At 42.2% G+C, this 23,519-nt stretch overlaps 1 protein-coding gene across 2 annotated transcripts in view; it reads left to right on the forward strand.

Annotated features, from left to right (window-relative positions):
* slc6a20 (solute carrier family 6 member 20) overlaps positions 1-12,480 on the forward strand; it is a 40,320-nt gene extending 27,840 nt beyond the window's left edge. Inside the window, exons 9-11 of one of the 2 annotated variants that reach the window (XM_028031723.1) lie at positions 271-430; positions 1,019-1,184; positions 10,681-12,480. In XM_028031723.1, coding sequence (XP_027887524.1) covers positions 271-430; positions 1,019-1,184; positions 10,681-10,851 — 497 coding nt within the window. In that variant the 3' untranslated portion in view covers positions 10,852-12,480. The remainder of the gene's footprint in view (positions 1-270; positions 431-1,018; positions 1,185-10,680) is intronic. The other variant, XM_028031725.1, reaches the window with a different exon arrangement.
* Positions 12,481-23,519: the final 11,039 nt, after the last annotated feature.

Raw genomic sequence — 23,519 nt, forward strand, 5'->3', positions numbered from 1 at the left:
TTCAAAAAAGTGTACTCCATTCAGAGATGCTTTTATTCAAATGAGACCACATGTAACTCTGCATATCAGTTAAGGTCAGGAGGAGTATCTGTTAATGATCAACTGATTGATGTGCAACATAGGCAATCTGAGAAAGCCTGAATCCTGATTGTGTTGTTTTTGTTGAATGATTCATAGAAGATGTTAAGGGGCCAAGTGAGAGCAGTAAACGCTGACATCAGCCATTATAAACAATGGACATTACTAACAGAAGGCTGTGCTTTGCTTCAGGTTTTGTGTGCATCCTCTGCCTTCTGCTTGGCCTTGGCTTCACGACAAGATCAGGAAACTACTGGTTTACCATGTTTAATGACTATGGAGCCACTTTCTCCCTGTTACTTATTGTCCTTATTGAGGTCATAACTGTCAGCTACATTTATGGAATCAAAAGGTGTGTATAGTTTTTTTAATGCTAAAGTTTGCTATATCTGTATTCTGTTCTGTTTGTGTTGTATTATCAACAACAAAATACAATCAATTTCCATTAATCTGACAGCATTTGAATGTCGCCCTGTTGACTTTAAGCATTGAACCCGGATAAGCTGAGTTTAAAGTATCCTGACACCAGTATTTGTTCTTTTAATAACAAAATGTCTATTTTTGAGATTTTAGAATATAATTGTAAAATATTAATCTCTCACTTCTGCCTCAAAATCTTATTTGGCTAGCAATGCACTTCTTGCAAACTATATGAAAGTTCCTTTTGGCTCAATTGGTCAATCCATTAAGCATGTCTGAATCATCACATTAATTCAATTCGAAAATACTTTATTGTTTCTCAGGGGAAATTAAATGAGATAATTAAATGAAGGCAACAGACTGAATGTTGTTCCTCTGCCTGGTGGTACAGCTGCTAGTGTAGAAGGCAAGTCCCCAGTCAGTGTTGGTGAAACAATGAGCATGACAGCAGCAGGTCTCTGCTCAGTGACAAACTCTTTGCTGAATTTGAAATGACCTCAATATTTTGTCCATATTTAAGGTTTGAAAAAGATATAGAAGACATGCTGGGCCATCGTCCTAATTGGTTCTGGAAAATCATGTGGGGAGGAATTAGCCCCCTACTTCTTATCGGCCTCTTCTTGTTCTATGTCATTAACTACATCCAAGGAGGAACACCCACCTACCAAGCATGGAACAAAGATCTGGTGAGTTTGTATTTTTATTCATCAAGTCTCAGGTGGGGATTTTCTTTTTGCTGTTTGTACTACAGTGCTTCATGAGTTTCAGCAGGCAACACTTTACTGTCTGTCTCCACTAATGCATGATTTATGTGTTGTTTTCTACCTTATCTTGGCAAGGAAATTTTATTACTATAGCACATTTAAGAACCAGGCAATTCAAAATGCTTCACATAACTCAAAAATAAGATAAAATATCAAACAAGCAAAGCTTTAAATTTTAGTAACTAAGGGAAAACAGACAGACAGCAGTTTATGATGTTCCAGTTGTTGTTAATCTAAACAGTTGGGCTTTTAGCTTTAATTTAAAGGACTTCAGTAGTTCAGCTGTTTTGCTGTTTTCTGGAAGTTTGTTCCAGTTAAATGGAGCATATGAGCTGAATGCTGCTTCTCTATGTTTGGTTCTGGTTCTGGGGATGCTGAGCAGACCAGAACCAGAAGACCTGAGAGGTCTGGAAGATTGATACAACAGTAAATCCATCCATCCATCTTCTTCCGCTTATCCGGGGTCGGGTCGCGGAGGTAGCAGCTTCAGAAAGGAGGCCCAGACTTCCCTCTCCCCAGCCACTTCTTCTAGCTCTTCCGGGGGAATCCCGAGGCGTTCCCAGGCCAGCCGAGAGACATAGTCCCTCCAGCGTGTTCTGGGTCTTCCCCGGGGCCTCCTCCCGGTGGGACGTGCCCGGAACACCTCACCAGGGAGGCGTCCAGGAGGCATCCTGACCAGATGCCCGAGCCACCTCAACTGGCTCCTCTCGACGTGAAGGAGCAGCGGCTCTATTCTGAATCCCTCCCAGATGACTGAGCTTCTCACCCTATCTCTAAGGGAGACACCCTACGGAGAAAACCCATTTCAGCCGCTTGTATCTGCAATCTCGTTCTTTCGGTCATGACCCAAAGCTCATGACCATAGATAGGGTTGGAACGTAGATCGACTGGTAAATCGAGAGCTTTGCTTTTTGACTCAGCTCTCTCTTCACCACAACGGACCGGTAGAGCGCCGCTTGACGCTGTACCTCTCCCCAGCCACTTATTCCAGCTCCTCCGGGGGTATCCCAAGGCATTCCCAGGCCAACTGAGAGACATAGTCCCTCCAGTGTGTCCTGGGTCTTCCCCGGGGCCTCCTCCCAGTGGGACCGGTACAGTGCCCGCTTGACGGCAGACGCTGCGCCAGTCTGCCTGTCGATCTCCTGCTCTCTTCTTCCCCCATTCGTGAACAAGATCACGAGATAATTGAACTCCTCCACTTGGGGCAGGACACCCTCCCCCCGACCCGGAGAAGGCACTCTACTCTTTTCCGGCTCAAGACCATGGCCTCGGATTTGGAGGCGCTGATCCTCATCCTAGCCGCTTCACACTTGGCTGTGAACTGCTCCATCGAGAGCTGCAGATCACGGCCTGATGAAGCCAATAGGACCACATCATTTGCACAAAGCACAGATGCGATCCTAAGGTCACGAAAACGGATCCCCTCAACACCTTGGCTGCGCCTAGAAACTCTGTCCATGAAAGTAATGAACAGAATAGAGACAAAGGGCAGCCCTGACGGAGTCCAACTCTCACCAGAAACAAGTTCGACTTACTGCTGGCAATGCGGACCAGACGCTGACACCAGTCATACAGGGACCTGACAGCCCATATCAAAGGGCCCGTTACCCCATACTCCCGGAGGAGCCCCCAGAGGATTCCCCTAGGGACGGTCGAACGCCTTCTCCAAGTCCACAAAACACACGTAGACCGGTTGGGTGAACTCCCATGCACCCTCCAGGACCCTGCTGAGGGTGTAGAGCTGGTCCAGTGTTCCACGACCAGGACGAAAACCACACTGCTCTTCCTGAATCTGAGGTTCGACTATGTGACGGACCCTCCTCTCCAGGAACCCTGAATAGACCTTCCCAGGGAGGCTTAAGAGTGTGACCCCCCCGTAATTGGAGCACACCCTCCGGTCCCCCTTTGTGAACAGGGGGACCATCACCCCAATCTGCCAATCCAGGGGATCTGCCCCCGATGTCCATGCAATATTGCAGAGTCGTGTCAACCAACACAACCCTGCAACATCCAGAGCCTTAGGGAACTCTCGGCGGATCCCATCCACCCCTGGGACCCTGCCACCGAGGAGCTTTTTATCCACCTCAGCGACCTCGTCCCCAGAGATTGGAGAGCCCAACGGAGGCACGGAACATGGTCCACTCAGACTCCATGTCCCCCTCCTCCCCCGGAACGTGTTCAAAGTTTTGCTGGAGATGGGAGTTAAAGCTCCATCTCACAGGGGATTCCGCCAGACATTCCCAGCAGACCCTCACAACACGTTTGGGCCTGCCAGGTCTGACCAGCATCCTCCCCCACCACCGGAGCCAACTCACCACCAGGTAGTGGTCAGTGGACAGCTCCGCACCTCTCTTCACCCGAGTGTCCAAGATATACAGCCACAGAGCCGATGAAACAATGACAAAGACAATCATCGAACTGCGGCCTAGGGTGTCCAGGTGCCAAGTGCAAGTATGGACACCCTTATGCCTGAACATGGTGTTCGTTATGGCCAATCTGTGACTAGCACAGAAGTCCAACAACAGAACACCACTAGAGTTCAGATCGGGGGGGGGGGCATTCCTCCCAACCATGCCCCTCCAGGTCTCACTGTCAGGATGGGTAATCTGAACTGTTGTTCGGCCCGTAAGATCAAACAACAGTCAGGACCTGTCCTCCCACCCGTAGGCGGAGGGAGGCTACCCTCTCGTTCACCGGGGTAAACCCCAGCGTACAGGCACCGAGATGGGGAACAACAAGTATGCCCACTCCTGCCCGACGCCTCTCACCATGGGCAACTCCAGAGTGAAAGTATGTCCAGCCCCTCTCAAGGAGACTGGTTCCAGAACCAGAGCCATGCGTCGAGGTGAGACCGGTTTTCTAGCCGGAACCTCTCAATCTCACACACCAACTCCGGCTCCTTCCCCACCAGAGAGGTGACATTCCACGTCCCAAGAGCCAGTGTCCGTTATCCTGCAATAGCTAGCCCCGCCCACTTCATCACAACCCTCCGGGGCTGACTACTGACCAGTTCTCTGTCTAACAGGTCCGGAAAATCTCTAAGACCTGGGTATTACCCTAAATGAGATCTATAGGAGATAATCTATTCAAACTGGTGTCGAAAGCGATTCGTCTAGCTCTAACTACCTCCAATCCAGAAGTTACGACCCTTTTCAGTTAAGGAACAGTCAGCTGAGTAGCCCTCACAGCTGCATAATTCCAATAACCAGTCCTGTTAACGGTAGCTCGCTTTCTAAAATATAACTTGCTCTTGGAACCGGCTAGATTAAATTTAGTGACTTGGATGTAAGTCCCTGGGTCATTATTTTACTCTCGCCAAAGGAAATTATGAAGCCTCTTCTTTACTAGAACCATGTACCTTAGTTTTACCTTTATTAAAAGAACTGAAAAATGATTAAATGACTCAATTAATTCCAATGTCCACCAACCTCATTAGAATTTTAGAGTAAGAATTTATTAAGCAAGCTTAAGCAGGGATATGTGACATACAAATCAATAATCAATTGTATATAATTCAAGAGCAGTGTAATAAGATCAACATGTACAATCATACCCTCCTGTCTCTTTCCCTAACCTATGTTGCAGATTCTGAGATAGCTTTTTAGGAAACGAGTTCAACTCATACCCAGTTGGTGGTGGATCTTTAGCAACAGGAACGTCCGAAAACCTTGGTCTGAGTCTTTATCCTTTGTGTGGAAAAGTCCTCTTTAGAATAGAAGCAAAGTAGAGAGGGCTCAATTGCTTTTGAAAACCCAACTCTTTATCCCTCCGGGACCTTTGTCTTTTCTCCAAGTCTGTTGCAATGTTTGGGTTGAGGTAAGACCGACGATCGAATCAGGAACCCGGGTTGGACGATTGGAACTTGTCTCCCTTTGGCGGCACGAAGCTTCAGCTTTTCCCGTGGCTCCAGGGTGTGGTCCGCTGTTGTTTCCTCGATCTGCTTCTTCGTGTTAGCTCTACTTCGGTGCCGCAGACAAAGAACAAGAACTTCTCCTTTTCCGTCTGCTTTTATACAGTTCTCCGCCATGTATGTGTATGGGGAGTGTTAGTTTACGTGGTTTCCTGAACATCTGCTGATTTCACGGAAACCCCCGTCGGCCCCTCCTGTCTGCTGGCTGGGATGGAAAGTCCCGTCCTTTCCTCAGCGTGTTGATCTTAGCCAACCATACCGCTCCACCCATCCTGTGCGTCTGGCCATCTGTTCAGAACTGCTTGCGACAGCAGGAACTCACAAGTTCCCCTTCTCCTTTTAACATTAAAAACTATGTGCTTTTCTCTGATTAACTTTTAAACACAGTCAAATATTAAAAACTATGTGCTGATTTCCATTAAGCATTAATCATAAGCATTAATCACCTCTTTCACTTATTATAAATCATCAAACCTTAATCATTTCATTGTTGTTATGTCATTACAGATCATGATACGTACACTTCAGAATCATTCAGTGATTACTTACACACAGTCATTTTACATATTGTATTCATACATGTCCAACTTAATCATTATCAAAACACTCAATCATTATAAATCAAAACACAAGATTGCTTTATTTCCTTCAGGCCTACATGCACCTTTTTCTGCGTGTACCTGGATAGATCTCAAACCCCATACCAGTTTTCTTGACACCAGTTTCTGCAACCGAGGATCAGACTGCCAGGGTCCCCTCCCTCAGCCGCCACCCATCACACACTGCACCCGACCCCTTTGGCCCCTCTCATGGATGGTGGGCCCATGGGAGAGGGGACCCATATTTCCTCTTCGGGCTGAGCCTGGCCAGGCTCCATGAGAAAAAGCCCGGCCACCAGGCGCTCGCCATCGTGCCCCCCCTCCAGGCCTGGCTCCGGAGTGGGGCCCAAGTGACCAGCGTCCGGGCCAGGGAACACGAAGTCCAATGTTGCCGTTCGTCATCGGGGTCTTCAGGTTGTGCTTTGTCTGGTTCCTCACCTAGGACCTGAATGCCTTGGGTGATCCTACCAGCGGCATGAAACCCCAGACAGCATAGTTCCTAGGGTCATTGGGGCAGTCAAACCCCTCCGCCACGATAAGGTGGCAGTCCAAGGAGAGGCAACAGTAAATCATTAATGTGTATTACTGCTAAACCATTCAATGATTTATAAAATAGAAACAGTATTTTAAAGTCTATTCTCTCAGTGGAAGAACTTTAGATCTGGGTGATGTGCTCCATCTTCCTGGGTTTAGTAGAACACGAACAGCAGCGTTCTGGATCAGCTGCAGCTGGAGGATTGATTTTTTTAGGCAGACCTGTGAGGACACAGCCTGGTAAAACCTAGCTTCTTGTTCTACACTTTGCTTCATTCAGAGGGTCTGGACTCTCAGCTGTTGGAAAACAGTCACTTCTTGGAGGACTGTGTTAAGGGTTGAAATTTTCCCCAGTTGCTACAGTTTGCCCATTGCCTATTTAATGTGGCTGTTCCACGTTATGAAGCTTATAGGAACTTGCCTGCACTGTAAACAACTGTCCTGCACTGCAGAGAGAGAAATGCCGAGTCGAACGAAGCGGCAGATAGTGTCATGTTCCATGTTTTTCTGTGTGTTTATTTTGAGTTTCCTGTGTCTCTGTGTCTCCATGTTGTCCTGTTCTCCCCTCGATTACTCCCAGGTGTTTATAGTTTCCGTAATTACCTTCTGTGTATTTAGTGTCACCTGTGTGTCTTTGTCGGGTCCTCGTCTCTTTTGGCATCTAGTCTGTCAGTCCGTCGTCTCGTCAGTTGTTTAACAGTTGCCACCGGCGTCGAGCCCTGGCTTCCGCTCAGCCGTGCTGCCCGTTTGTATGGGACCATGTTGGACTGTGTTGCACTGGACATTCATCATTAAAATCATTTACTCACCTCAACCTGGGTCTACAGCGTCTGCCTCACCACCTACACCACACCGTTTCATGACAGATAGTGTTAATTTAATTTCCATATGGAAGTGTGATCAACACGGACTGAACGGCTTCCTTTACTTCCTCTGCTGACGTTGCTAAAACTACAGGAAGACTACAATCCTAAAACAGCGCAGAATAGACGTCATAACTTCTCCTTCTGGTTGCTGATTGGCTGGTCAAAAATTGACTGGAGACAATCTGAGCTAAGGTAAAAAGACCCAGACTGGAAGCAAGAATTGTTTTTTGAGCAAAATTGCACAGGATCTGATCAACTCTGATCAATGTGACTAAAGATAAATGCATGGGTGAGTTTCTTTAGATCTTGCATTAGTCCTTTAATCCAAGAAATGTTCTTAAGGTAATAGAACATTTCCAGGATTAAAGGAGGCTCTGTTTATTTGGCTCTGAAGGTTCAGGTCAGAGTCCATCACCACGCCGAGATTTTGGGACCGAGCTTTGGTTTCTAGCTGTAATAACTGAAACTGCATGACTCCAGGTTGTCTCACTTTAGGCCCAATGATTATCATGGAGCCTCTAAGGGGACATGGAGAATAAAAACAACAAAGCAATCCAGACTTATTCTCTTGAGATCTCAAGAAACATTTTGAAAAATTGCGCGTTCCTTTGTTGGGTGAAAAGTCTATTTACAGTTTCTGCAAAATCGGTTGTGGTGGTGGAGTCTGAACGAGAGATACAGAGGACCATTTACAACGTTTCCTAGGTTCTAGAGAGAGTTAGATGACATGCTAAGAGACACCAAGCTGAAGTTGGTTTCCGATTGCAGCTTCCGTTTCAGGAAATGGCTAAAGGACAATTCCAACTAATTTTTCAACAGCTTCATCATCTTTCAACTACCCTAGCTAAAAAACTACAACACCTAGACTCTTCAAACCTGGAGTAGATTTTTCTGCTCCAATAGCAGAATATATAAAACCAAGTTTGTGATTTGTGAAACCTTCTAATTTTTAAAATTTCGATAAAGGGCAATTTCAGCCCTTTTTATGCTTTTGGTCACACTACAACTGCTATAGCTCTAAAAGTACAACACCTACCAGGGGTCTCAAACTGCAGTCCTCAAGGGCCGCAGTCCTGCAGTTTTTAGATGTGCCACAGGTACAAAACACTGGAATGAAATGACTTAATGACCTCCTCCTTGTGTAGATCAGTTCTCCAGAGCCTTAATGACCTAATTATTCTGTTCAGGTGTGGTGCAGCAGAGGCACATCTAAAAGTTGCAGGACTGCGGCCCTCGAGGACTGGAGTTTGAGACCCCTAACCCTACACACTTTAAAGATGGACAAGATTATTCTATCATACTGGCTAACTAACTTGAGCAGAATGAAAAGTAAAGTCAAAATAGGCAAGTTTGTGTTAGTATGAGAAGTCCTGGTTAAAACCACACAAATTTCATATCTGTAAACATTTTTATTTTACACCTTTTCTTTGATTTTCGGAGATTTGAACATCAATCTATTTCTGCTCATATTTCTGCATCAGAAACTCTTCTCTCTCACTGCAAAAAAAGACAGCCATGAATCACTTGAATTATTTTTGTCCTTCTGATTGCTGATTATCTGATTTTGTATACATTGTTTTTAGATGCTCACAATGCTTCAGTCAGTCTAATTTTCTTACCTCTGCTCTATTTGGCCATGCTCAGTTTGTTCCACTGCCTCAGCCCTGGTTAGTGCTTTTGTGTTTCCAGTGCATTTATGGCCTGTTTTACATCCAAAACTGACTGTAGACTTCTCATATGGTGTACAACATACTCTACCACTAAACCACCTTTCTGAATAGTTTTTCTGACTGTACTGTTTAATTGTCCCTGAATGCATGTTGCCATTTTCTACTGTCACTACCTGCTGATTCAGCAGTGAATGCTGCAAGTCAATGACTGGATGTAATCTGCTGGGTTTCCTTAGAAATAAACATTTTTAACTACTTTGAATAATTAACTGAGCTTACTATACTGTTTATAGCTAGATTATATCTTGCTACACTGAATGTAAAAAAAATGAGAGAAAATATAAAGTTAAAAGTAGAAAACAGTGAAAATATTGCTGAGTTCTTATGTGATCCAGATGCGAATAAAATACTGAAATTGACCTTTATTGAAGTTTCACAAATCACAATCTTGGCTTTTGTTTTTTTCCCCTCCCCTCCAGGGGGTCTTTTGTGGGCTCTAGTGTCCCTTATATGAAAGTGGGCTGACAGGAAAGGAGAGGGGGGGAAGACACACGGCAAATATCGCCGGGTCCGGGAATCAAACCCTCAACGGCCGCGTCGAGGACTCAAGGCCTCCAAACGTGGGTCGCGCTATCCCCTACGCCACCACAGCACGCCCCACAATCTTGGTTTAAAATATTCTGCTATTAGAAATTTTATAGAGATGGTCATCAGAGCAGAATAATCTACTTCAAGTTTCAAGAATCTAGGTGTTGTAGTTTTTTAACTACAGTAGATGAAAGATACTGAAAATGGTGAAAAAATAGGTGGAATCATCCTTTAGCCATTTCCCGAATCGGAAGTTGCAATTGGAAACCAACTTCAGCTTGGTGTCTCTTAGCATCACCTCACCTGGGACGACTATAGGCTGTAGGAAACGTAAATCGTGTTTTTCGTTTAGACTCCACCACCACTACCAGCTTTGCAGGAACTGTAAACAGCCTTTTCATCCAAAAAAGGAACGAACAATTTTTCAAAAAGTTTCTCGGGAACTCAAGAAAATAAGTCTGGATTGCCTTTTTTCCCCCTCCATGTCCCCTGATGGACTCCGTGATATCTTGCAGCTCTAAACCAGAAATTTTGGAGACAATTCAAACCTCTCCCTTTTAGCCTACTTTGATAAAACGTTAACTATTATCACAAAGAAGTCTCTGTTCTTTATGACTCCAACCAGTCAAATACTGGACCAGAGAGTCCTACCCAGCTCTCCAGCTGCTTCAGTCATGATCAACAGTGTTAAATGCTGAGGTCCAACAGTGACAGGTCGTAGTTCTTCAACATTTTGTATTTATGAGGATGTCGTTGCACATTTGACGAGGCCAGTCTCAATTCTGTAGGGAGCCCGGAAACTGGACTGAAAGACATGAAAGTGGTTGATCATTGATAAGAAGCTGTTTATCTGCTGGAAATAGCTTTTTCAATAGCATCGCTGAGCTTGTGAGGTGAAATGTAGGGTTTTGGGTTTTGTAGAAATTTTAAAGACGTTGCCATTGAAATGATAGGACTTGTTGCATGGAAGGTAGGTCTAGACTCGTCTTTTTAAAGGACTGCACTCACGTTGCTGGAACTAAAGCTGTCACATAAGGATGACATCCATAGCTTTCACATCACATTTCCCTTTAAAGCTGTAAAATGCTAAATTCTGATATAAACCTTTGCATCTTGCTTCATCTCTTTAGATTTGAGCATCACGTCATGAAACCCAGAATTATTTCAAAATTTGCTTAAATGTTAGTCATCTACTGTATGTCTGAGTTGGGAATAAAGTTTAGGTATTAACTGCTTGTGTTGTGTCTGTAGGGGAAAACCGAGCAGACGGAGTATCCTCTCTTTGGTCAGGCTTTCATCGGACTGCTCTTGGTATCTTCAGTGAGCTGTATTCCCCTCACAGCTTTGTATATCTTCTGTCAGAGGAGGAAACATGCACAGCGACATAAGCAACAGCATACTGTAAATACAGTAGCTGCTTAGTGATTGGACGGTGACAGGGACAAACTCTGACTGTAACCTTCCTGCCACTTTCCTCAGCAGGGCTTTGGTCACCAGCTGGAAAGCAAGACTTTGGCTTCCATCATGGATTACAGAATGCAACAGTGGCAAAAGAATAACCAATCATTTGTGCTTGTTAATGTTTGTTTGTTAAAAAGATAGAAATAAAAATGTAACTAATATTTTTATGTGAGCCAGAGCTTTTAAAGGTTTTCATCATGGAAAAGATCTTAATGTGTTCTGACTAATGTGGTATTTATAGATAAATCCAGTTGCACATAAAATTGGTATTCATTTTTTTATTAATATATTTTTTCACTGAATCAATTGCTGCTTTGAGCCAATCAACAACCTGTATACTACACTGAAGTAGATTCATTTGTTTTCTTCCACAGTAAGAATCCACTGATTAGCTTCAACTAGTTTCCACATCTTTAACTGTGGCATCTTATGTACTGTAGGTTTCACTGTGTGTGTGAATAAAGCGCAGTTTATGTGATTACCAGATGTTTTTAACAAATATAGTTGTATTCAGTATTTTATATGACAGTGGTTCCCTGTTTGTCTGATATTGACATACTGTATGTAGCTGTTGCCCACACAGTGAGCTATTGTTTTTTATTTTTCATTTCATAAACTTTTTGAGTTGGTTTTTTGTTTGTTGTGCTTAGAGCTGCACTGTCTTCTCAGCACAATGGTTTCTAGTTCAAATCAGAGCTGAGGCCTTTCTCTACAGAGTTTATTTTAAATATGTGGGTCTTCTGGAAACCTGGAGATTAAAGGGTCTTTCTGTAAATCTTCCCTTTGTCTTTGGGTGTGAGATGGTTGTCATTTATCTGTGTTGTCACGGTGATGGGCTGGTGACCTGCCCAATATGTACCCAACCTTTTGCTTGACAGCTGAGCTATGTGCCAACTCCCCATGAGCCCAACAAGATTTAGTTGGTACGAAAAATGAATCAGATTTAACACACGTCAGCAATTAACATTCATTTACAGCATAATGTTAATTTCTGCTGTAAAATAAATCAATTCTCAGTCCAATCTTAGCATTGACACAGAATATCCAACATATGGTAGCGATTGTTATCAAACAAAAGGCATTTTCTCACATTTTGTTCAATATTTTCTTGGCAATTGGGTAGTTTAAATGAATTGAGTTAAAATTTTGTTGTAACATCACACCACTGTGGCTGAGTATTTTTTTAAATCTCAATGAGAAAATTACATGTTGGACAGAGAATAATTTGCTGATTAAATAGTCTAATGATCTGAATAACTTGTATGAAAGTTTTGAAAAGCAGATTTATACATTTATTTCCAAAATTGTCATGTTATTATGAATTACACTTTAATATTAGTTTTGTATGTGCTATTTTTATTTGGACAAATCCATTAAAATGTCATGTATAAAGATGGATCAGTTGTTTAGATACAAATAATTAGAAAGGCATGCATATTCTGTTTTTTTATTATGTTATAAGAAGCAGTCCATACTCACCATAGACAATCAGATAATTGTTTTTTGTAAAATGTTATAAACTCTTTACCATATTATTGTTTAGCTATTTCAAGGAAGTTGGGGGGGTTCAAATAAATGTGTTTATGTGTTTCATGTGTGTTAATTACCTAATTCTCATTTGGTCAAGATGACAGATATTGTGGTGACCATCAGATCACAACATCCTTTCTGGATTTCTATTCTTCCCAGCCAGTGGAGATGCCAGCAGGCTGCTGCTGTCTGCTGTGGCAACACAAGTCTGGTCTCACAGCTGCTGTTTGGTAAAGCTCTTGATGGAATTGTGCAAAGAAGGATACTTCTCAAAATGAACAACACAAAGGACACATCTGGACATCTTCTTCACCAAACTGTAATTCATGAACAGAGTTATTCTTCAGATGTGATCTGACTCAGTACAGGCTTCCTGCTATTAAAAAAGAGGATATTTTAACGTTAACTTTGGAAATAATCATTTTTCCTTAACACTGCGTAGAGCTATAGTCTTCTAGAATAACTAACTGAGAGTCACAACAGTATTTATTTTCCCTTTAGAATCAAGAAGTTATGTTTGAATTTTATTAATATTGTACTTGAATATGTTTTCATTACACAGATATTCAATACTGTAATTCAGAACACGTGTTCAGATGAGTCTTATTTTTTAGATTAAAAGCACCTTTTGAAAATACCATTTAAGCAGGTATGAAACATACTTTTCACTAAGCCCACATTTCTGTATTAAGTATGTTTTTAATGCTCTGATGTAATCTAATTTTAAATGTCACATTTTCACTTCCTACAAATGAAATATCACAACAGAAAAACAGGCTTTTAAACATCCATCTGTGTGTATTTAATCTATGTAATGTGTTTCCCCTAGTTATAAAAATGAAAGGCTTTTCAGTAATCTTCTAATTTATTGAATGAGCCAGTAGCTGTAAGCCTTGATTAGAAACTATTAGCGAGACTGGAATCATGGGCTTCCGAAACATGTTTATGGTTTGTGCATTGCACAACAGCAGATAATCTTTCAAAGCCTCATAAAATGATATTGCCAAATAAAAGACCCAGTAGATGCAGAAGGTGGAAAACATAAAGTAATAGAAACAGTCAAGGTAAAAGAAAAAACAGTCTTGCACATCAAATACTATAAAATCAAGGCTGTTCAAAGTACTGCTATCATCAGTACCAGTAATAAATAGCATAATGATTAACATATCTAATCAAAGCTGATAAAGCTCTGAAATAGGCTTTCACTGTAAACTTGGCTCATAACAAGGAAACAACAGTAATAATATTTCATGTTAAAACAAAATCTGTAATTACTTTCCAGGTCAGTTAGTTTTATTTAGATTAGTTTTGAAACACAACGTAAATTACATACAGCTCTAAAGAGAACAACTCTGCTGGTCCTGTCATTTTCTGTGTGTTAATTTTGAGTTTTCTGTCTCCGTGTTGTCCTGTTCTCCCCTCGATTACTTCAGGTGTTTCTCGTTCCCTAATTACACCGTGTGTACTTAGTGCCACCTGTGTCTCTGCGTCTCTGTCGGGTCCTCGTCTAATGTGCGTTCAGTCCTTCGTGTTGTCCAGTCTTAACGGTTGCTACCGGCGTCGAGCCCTGGCTTCCGCTCGGCCGTGCTGCCCGTTGCTTGGACTGTGTTTTCCTTATTAAAATCACTTATTCATCTTACCTGGGTCTACAGCGTCTGCCTCACCACCTCTACACCGCAATTTATGACAGGTCCTTTAGAATATGGGCTCTGCATCAGAACTAGTGCTTGGTGCTTAATCTGTTCTATTGTGTAGATCTACATTTTATGTTATATATATAGTAGAGGCCAAGTTAATGTATAAAATATTCAGTTACTCTTAAAACTTTAGTTAGTAATTTAATAAGTGCATTTGTTGAGGTTTAGGTGGCGTTATTATATTGCATGTAGGTAATTTCATAATATTTTATTGTGAATAAGTGTTTTATTTGAAGTTTGTATGCTTCATAGCTTAATTGGCCACTTTGCAATTTATGCAAATGAGGTGTGCCGCGCTGGAGTGTTAACAAAGGATAGAGAATAGAGAGGGGAAGGCGCTACAAGTAAGCAGGTGACCCTACTGTCAGCAGGGGTCAATACGTAAGACTGAGGAATAGGTTGGACTTCTGATTGGGACTAACGCTCCTAAAGCTATTGAACCTTGGCAGGTTATTGCAAGTGAAAATGGCGGTCCATACGCTGTGAGAACGAGGCTTGGTTGGACCATCAGCGAACCCCTCCAAGGACACATTTCACAAAGTGCTACACAAAGGTTGATTTAAGTTTTCAGCAAAGAGTAAGCACATTGGATGAACTCTGGAGTCAGCAGTTTAAAAGTGACTTTCCTGAGTGTGAAAGAAACAAGAAATGTCAAGGGAAGATTTGCAGTTTTTGGAGATTACAACACAGTCAGCTACCATTGTGGACGGACATTACAGTATTGCCCTGCCATTACGGAACAAACATATTAAGATGCCCAACAACCGTAAAGTGGCCGAGCAACGTGCCTTAAACCTAAAGCTCTGCCACATGACTCTGGAGCGTTGTACAAAGGCACTGCCCTAAACAACCAATTATTACAAGGACCAAATCTTATAAGTACCCTTCTTCTAGTAATGATCAGATTCAGGCAAGAAGAGGTGGCCATTATGGCAGATGTGGAAGCAATGTTTCACCAAGTAAGGGTGCCTGATGACGATTCTGACCTTCCTTGGTTCATGTGGTGGGAATCTGGCAAAATTACTCAGAAAATGGTGGAGTGCAAGATGGTGGTTCACATTTTCGGTGCAACTTCGTCACCGAGCTGTGCTAATTTCACTCTCTGCAAATGTGCCAAAGACAACCAAGACCAGGCCCAACAATCAAGCAGTTGACACAGTGCTACACAACTTCTACACCGTGTTCCAAATTATTATGCAAATTGGATTTATGTGTCACAAAGATTAAATGTTTTGTTGTGTTATTAAATTTATAGGAGGTATTGTGTGTCAGAGCTCTTTGAATCAGTATAATTAATTTCAGAGAGCTGGTTGATTAGTTTGTCTGGTGAGGTCAATTAAAGGAAATCTACTTAAAAAGGATGTTCCACATTATTAAGCAGGCCACATGTTTCAAGCAATATGGGAAAGAGAAAGGATCTCTGCTGACGAAAATCATCAGATAGTGTAGTGCCGTATGACAAGGCATGAAAACAGATATTTAACGAAAACTGTTATTGTACTATGAAGAGATTTGTGGCTGATTCAGAACAAAGATGGGTTTGTACAGATAAAAGCATAATGAGGAAGGTTTCTGTTGGACAAATTCATCGGATTAAGCTGCTCAGCTGTTAAAATGCCCTTACAAAGCAGCAAACAGTTATTTGAAGCTACTGGTGCCTCTGGAACCTCAAGGTGGAGGATCCTCCAGAGGCTTGCGGTGCATGAACCTACTATTGGGCCCCTAACCAGAGCTCACAAGCAGAAACGGTGGCAATGGGCCCAGCCGGACATGAAGATTAATTTTTACACAGACTTGTTCACTGATGACTGCTGTGCAACTCTGGATGGTCCAGATGGACACAGTAGTGGACAGTGTTGTATAAAGTACTGAAATCTCAGAGTCAAGTAAAAGTATAAGTACCTCTCCAAAATATGACTTTGGTAAAAGTCGAAGTCACTGACTGAAATGTTACTTGAGTTAAAGTCTTAAAGTATCTGAAACTTCTTGTACTTAAGTATGGAAATTACTGTAAAAATGGATGTACTCAAGTAATGTAATGAAAAGTACAAGTAAAAAGTAAAACAAAGCAAATGCAGTTTGAATGACATTTTTTATATTTTGGTAAACTTGTCAAATACACTTAAAATAATGTACACAACCAAGTGCAGGCAAAATTAAACCTGCTAATAGATATACCTGCAGGCATCATTTAGTTAAGAAAATTAGGTGCTTTACCTATAGCACAAGGTTAACTTAACCTGCTTTACAACTGATTATTATTCGTTAAATTTAGTCTAAATTGCTATCGCTATGGCTTCTGTCCCCCCTTGAACAGAGGAGTCTAGGTAGCCTGCTACAGTCAACATTAAGCCTAAGCTAAATACACCACGTATGGAACTGAAACAATGCCAAACAAAGTTCATTTATGGTCAACGTTTCACAATACAGTAGTGTCTAGTGACCAAGCTATAGTTACTGAAACAGGAGGATTATAACCATTTCATAAGAAGTTACCTCGATGTCTTTCTTCAAGTTGGACGGGGAGTTTTTGTAAGATAGAATTTCCACATCTTCGGGCAGGAATAACATACACTGCATGCGGTACGACGAATCTTTAACACCCACGAAAGAGTATATTGTGTTTAAATAAGGCCATGGGCTCTCATCACCAGCTGGTGGTTCAACTGGAGTCGTGTCCGACGTAGTTGCAGTCGTTGTGGTCTCCGTCTCCTCCTCCATGTGGCTGCTGCTGATTGCGAGACTTGCTTTGTGTTTAGTGGGAGAAGCGAAACAGGTGTATCCTATTGGTGGTGATGAACAAGCCCAGGCAAGCAGGCTACCGATTTTGTTCGGTAGCCTGCTTGCTACTTGCTAATCAGTAGGTGGGATCAAAACACTTTGTTTCTCTCTCTCGCTTTTTTGTAACGAGTAACTAAACCACACATTGAAAATGTATCGGAGTAAAAGTACGCAATTAAGTTCGGAAATATAGTGAAGTAAAAGTGAAAGTTATCAAAAATTTTCATACTCGAGGAAAGTATGAAGTACTCAAAATATACTTAAGTAAAGTAGTGAAGTGTTTTTACTTCGTTACTATACAACACTGGTAGTGGATTGGTGGTGGATGGCCACCACGTCCCAACACAGCTGTGACGTCAGCAAGGAGGTGGTGGAGTCATGCTTTGGGCTGAAATCATGAGGAGAGAGAGAGAGAGAGAGCTGGTCGACCCTTTAGAGCATGGGCGTAGGTTTGGGTGTGGACGGTCGTGACATGTCACGACCAATATTCAAGGGATATAAAATAGTTCCGACCAATTTTTGCCATATTAATTAAAAAAAAAAACATATGTATTTTTTAACAAAAACAAAATAAATAAACGAAAATCTACATTGATTAGTTTAATATTTCAATATACTACGCAGTGGTAGCATTCATTTTAAAATTCGCTGTTATGAACTATGACGACCCGCTATTGGCTCAAAGAACGTGGATCTACGTTCTTTGATTAGCTGCAACAGGCGGCGGCCACCTGGCCACACGCGGAACGGAAGCTTGGTCCATGGTGCTGAAAGTGAACGCGTCTCCTTCTGAGTTTGACATTTATTATGAGTCTCCGAGACCATGTCGCCACCAAAAAAGAAAAGGACGACAGACATTAGAAGTTATTTCGCTACCTCGGCTGTAAGTACAGTGAGTGGACCCATAAGTTAGATATCTATCACACAATAATATCTCAACAATTGGATCTTTTTCCTAAAGTGCAAGAAGCCATTTTTTGTTCTTATCTGCAATTGTGTTTGTTGTATAATCAGTAGATCCAGAGGATATTTCTTTTGATCTTACTTGTAATGCTTGCTGAATTTTGAAAACAAAAAAGTAAAGTGTTCTTGAACTGATCTGCTGAGTATGACTGTATCTGGTTTTATACACAAGATTGTATGATCAAGTTATGGTTATGGTTGGTGGGAGGGATTTATTAAACCAATGTGGTGCCCCCCCCCACTGGTCAAAAATGGTCGGTCTGGGGGGGGGGGGGGGGGGGGGGTGTCAGTAAGTTGTAAGGTCCCACCAAAACTTAGACCAAACCTACGCCCTTGCTTTAGAGTCCCTGAAGGTGTGAAAATGACCTCAGCAAAGTATATGGACTTTCTGACTGATCACTTTCTTTCATGGTTCAAAAAGAAGAGCCGTACCTTCAGTAGCAAAATCATCTTCATGCATGACAATGCACCATCTCATGCTGCAAGGAATACTACTGTGTCATTGGCTGCTATGGGCATGAAAGGGGAGAAACTCATGGTGTGGTCACCATCCTCTTCTGACCTCAACACTATTGAGAACCTTTGGAGTTTCCTCAAGCAGGAGATCTGAGGGTGGAATGCAGTTCATATCAAAACAGCAGCTCTGGGAAGGTTTTCTGACATCCTGCAAAGAAATTCAAGCAGAAACTTTCCACAAACTCACAAGTTCAATGGATCAAGAATTGTGCAGGTGATATCAAAGAAGGAATCCTATGTTAACATGTAACTCGGTCTGTTAAGATGTTTTTGATTGAAATAGCTTTTGATTTTAATACATGTGACCACTTAATTCATATTCAAAAATGACCGTTTGCAGTTCTTTATAATCCATAAAATGTTTAGAAAATCTGCTGTGCATAATAATTTGGAACAGTGCATTTTGAGTTTTTGATTTTTGAAAAAAAATACTGTTCTCATGGGGAGCTTTGTTCAGTAAAATTTGATTTATACTGTAATAGTTCATGACTTGAAAATTATACTGACCATCATTTGTGTTGACCATTTAAGAAAATCTGAGAAAATATCACTTGCATAATAATTTGGAACACGGTGTATATAGATCAGGGGTGGGCAACTCCAGGCCTCGAGGGTCGATCTCCTGCAACTTTTAGATGTGTCTCTACTTCAACACACCTGAGTCAAATAATGAGGTCATTAGCAGGACTCTGGAGAACCTGACTGCACTTAGGAGGTGATTCAGCTGTTGGATTCAAGTGTGTTGGACCAGGGAGACATCTAAGAGTTGCAGGACACCGGCCCTCCAGGACCAGGATTGCCCACCCCTGATATAGATGATTGTTTAAAGTTCGTGAGCTCAGAAGATGAAGCCATCCAGTTGTACCACACTCTGAGAGCGGTATGTCATAGAGGTGGATTCAGACTCACCAAATGGATTAGCAATAGCAGAGCAGTGCTGTCAGCTATTCCAGAAGAAGAGAGGACAACAGAAGTTAAAGATCTGGACCTGGATCAGGATATGTTTCCCATAGAGAGCGCTTTGGGAGTCCATTGGTGTATTCAGTCTGACAGCTTCAGATTCAAGATCATAATGCCAGACAAGGATCCCACTCAGGGGAACATCTTTTCCATTGTGAGTTCTGTCTACAACCCATTGGGTATCCTGTCATCAGTCATGCTTGAAGCTAAGAAGATTCTGCAAGAGCTTTGCAGGCAGAAGATTGGATGGGATGTCGTCATACCCGAACACTTGGATCATAAGTGGCTCAAGTGGAAGACCCAGCTCCACCAGCTGGAAAACATAAGTGTTCCAAGATGTTTTAAACCTGTAGGATTTGGACAGTCGGTATACAACCAACTGCAACATTTTGCAGATGCCATTTTGCAGTGAAGAGGGCTACAGTACAGTTAGCTACTAGACTTAGACTGACTTTATTGTCATTTTGCATGCACAGGGTGTATACAGAACGAAATTTCGTTGCATACGGCTCAGGACAGTGTTTTGAGCTTTCAATGTTGTGAGGTTACTCCAGAATAAAATAAAATACAGTATAAAATATAAATATAAATATAAAATATAAAGTGCAGGACTGACAGTAAAAAGGAAGTTATTTAGCTCTGTACATGTGCAAGGTATAAAGTGGAGACCAGATTTTAAGTGCAGTCCAGTTAAGAGTTCAGCAGTCTGATGGCAAGTGGGAAAAAGCTGTTTCTGAACCTGGTGGACCTGCACCGGATGCTGCGGAACCTCTTTCCAGAGGGCAGCAGGGAGAACAGTCCATGGTGGGGGTGTGAGGGGTCACTGATGATGTTTCGGCCTCGGGACACGCAGCGCTGGGATGAAATGTCCTGAATGGAGGGAAGGGGGGCCCCGATGATCCTCTCTGCTGTCCACTCTCCTCACGTTCTTCCAGTCGGAGGCGCTGCAGCCTCCACACCACACAGAGAGGCAGCTGGTCAGAATGCTCTCTATGGTGCTTCTGTAGAACGTCTTGAGGATGGGCGGGGGCAGGTGTGCTCTTCTCATCCTCCGCAGGAAATACAAGCGTTTCTGTGCCCTCTTGACCAGAGACGTGGTGTTCAGAGTCCAGGTGAGGTCGTTTGTGATGTCCACCCCCAGGAATTTGGTGCTGCTGACCACCTCCACAGCCAAGCTGTTGATGAGCAGTGGAGCGTGGCTGGGCCGGTTCTTCCTGAAGTCGACGATCATCTCCTTCGTCTTGTCAACGTTCAGGATCAGGCTGTTGTCTCTGCTACAGCTACAGAACAGGAGTAACGAAGTTCATTGTGCATTCATGTTCGGGAAAGCAAGAGTGGCCCCACTTAAGCCTGTAACGGTTCCCCGTATGGAACTTACTGCAGCAACCATGGTAGCATGCATGGACAAGATTCTAACATCAGAACTGCAACTTCCACTCCAACCATCTGTGTTTTGGTCAGATAGTACCACAGTACTGAAATATATCAGCAACCAAACTAGTAGGTTCCACACATTCGCTGCTAATCGTGTGGATGCCATCCTGAAGTGCTCCAATCCACAGCAATGGAGGTATATCAACACCTCATTGAATCCCGCTGACTGCGCATCCAGGGTACTCAAGGCAGAAAGCTTCATTCACCATCATGTATGGTTACAAGGGCCGGACTGTCTTGTTAAACATATGGACGAATGGCCAGAGAGTGTGCATACCATTGGAGACCTGACTACAGAAGACCCAGAGGTGAAGAGTACACTTATTTGTGCTCACACTGTTAAGGAATGTAAAGATGTAGCGCAGGAATTCCTGCAGTGCTTCTCGTCCTGGTTTCGACTAAAAAAGGCAGATGCATGGATGCTTAAAGTTAAGAGTATTCTACTGCAACTGTGTCGCAAAAGGAAAGGGCTAACTGCTATTAAGTCTCAATCTGAAGTTGAAAAGGAAATGAGATGTTCCAAGGAAAGCCAGTTTCAAGGGAACATCAAGAAACTAACTATGGAGAACCTTGCAAGCTGAAGAAGCAATTGTTCCCTAACCCTAACCCTTGCCAAGCTAAGGCATTTTCCAAATAGATCACTGCACTTTCTAAAGGTCAGGGAGTGAAGAGGACTAGTTCTCTTTTCAAAGTGAATCCAGTACATGAACAAGGCATTCTCAGGGTTAGAGGACGACTTAGGAAAGCTGCACTACTGGAGGAGACAAGGCGCCCAGCAATCCAAAGTAAGGATCTACACATCACAAAGCTTATTCTCAGAGAAATTCATGAGTACATGGCACATTGTGGTTGTACTCATGTAATCTCAAAGCTGAGAAGAAAATTTTGGGTTCCCGGTGCCAACACTGCAGTAAAACAGATACTCTCTAAGTGTATTGTCTGCCGACGTGCGCATGGAGTTGTAGGAAAGCAACAAATGGCAGACCTTCCTCAAGACAGAGTTCTGCCATATGAACCACCGTTTACTAACTCCGGAGTGGACTACGTTAGTCCGATGGAGATTAAACGTGGCTGAAGTGTAGTGAAAAGGTATGCCGTCATTTTTACCTGCCTAACTACTCATGCAATGCACTTGAAAATGGCAGCCTCACTTTACACTGATTCCTTTATTCACGCCCTTCATCGCTTTACAGCTAGACGAGGCCAGGTAAAGATCCTTCGTTCTGATTATGGAAAGAGTTTCATTGGTGCAGAGCATGAACATAAAAGAGCCATTAATAAATGGAACATGTCCAAGATTGAAGACCACCTTCAACAACAAGGCATTCAATGGATGTTCAATTCTCCCACAGAATCCCACCGTGGCGGCGTCTGGAAGAGATTAATAATATAATAATTAATAATATATAATAATTGAATATATTAAAAAGGAAAGACACACCTTCAGTATAAGAGTTCGTGCACAGGAGTAAGAAGTCGGAAAGCTGCCACTATTTTGCTTTTTTGCATCAGCTCTCTCCAAAGACGCGTCTTTGCCTATTCTTTGTTTTTTCTTGTCACAGGTAATGAAGTATATCTCTGTTCCTCTGCAGTTTTGTTGTTAATTCATACGTTGCTTTGTATGGGATTAAACTCTGTAATTCTGTGACGTCAACACGCATTGTTGTTTTTCCTGGTGGCCGCACGTCGCCCGCTGAGAGGACCTGGGAGTTTGAGGAAGAGAGAGAGCCAAACTTTTTTTCCAAAGTTAATTCATAAATTATTCTTTGGATATATTATATTCAATTAAGGCGTACCTCTGGTTGACCAACTGGAAGCTACCTTGGACACTCAGAGAAACTTAGAACTCCCCCTAATTTACGCCAAAGATCAAAGGCCATTTGCTCCCTGTTTCAACAAAAGAGCCAACAGCTGCGTCCTGGCCTCCTGGGTTCTACGGTCATTTTGGGTAAAGAAAAACATGAGATAAGATTTTACAGATACCTGTGGAATCCGGGGTCTCTCCCGTTATCTCTCCTTACATAAATTCTCAGGAGAAACTTAAATCCAGTAATTTTGGTTCAAGGAAAGGTTATCTTCACAAAAACCCAGTTTTGCTCCTCTGCACCCAGCACCTCAAAAGATTAAGTCTTGCCAAAAATAACACATAAAATCAACAGAACAAAATGAGGTATAATTCCTTTTCTAACCTATGAAACATAATATTCAACCTAAGTATACCCCATTTAGCATAAATCCTGATCCATTTTCTAATACTAAACAAAACATTTTCATTTAAACAATTTCCATTTGATTCTGATATAGTCACAGATAGTACAATTTTCAAATACATTCATCATTTACTAGATTAGTAGTTCTACAATTAGATAATACAATCTTCAATAAAAACATGGTATTAATACTTAGAAAAATGTCTTAGAAATTAAATGTTAGTGGTTTCAACCTTCTATGTTGTATTCAGTTTTACACCATCCCAGATGTTGGTTTCTGGAAGACTTTTGATCTTCTGTGAACCAAACAGACTTCTCTCCTCCAGGCTCAAATGATAGTGCCTTGCAGGAGATGCTAATTTTATGGCCTCCTGTTCTCTGACAACACAGCAGGAGCCCCATTTAGAGATCCCTTTTGATCTGCATTTGGTTACTGTAGTTTGAATGCTTGCCCATCAATAGTTTAGTTTTAAATCCTTAACACAACCCTGTTCAAAATTAAGAAATTTCTTCAAAATAAGAATGTTCAATATACCTT

Source organism: Xiphophorus couchianus, chromosome 11, assembly GCF_001444195.1.
Source record: "Xiphophorus couchianus chromosome 11, X_couchianus-1.0, whole genome shotgun sequence".
In the NCBI taxonomy this organism is placed as follows: Eukaryota; Metazoa; Chordata; class Actinopteri; order Cyprinodontiformes; family Poeciliidae; genus Xiphophorus; species Xiphophorus couchianus.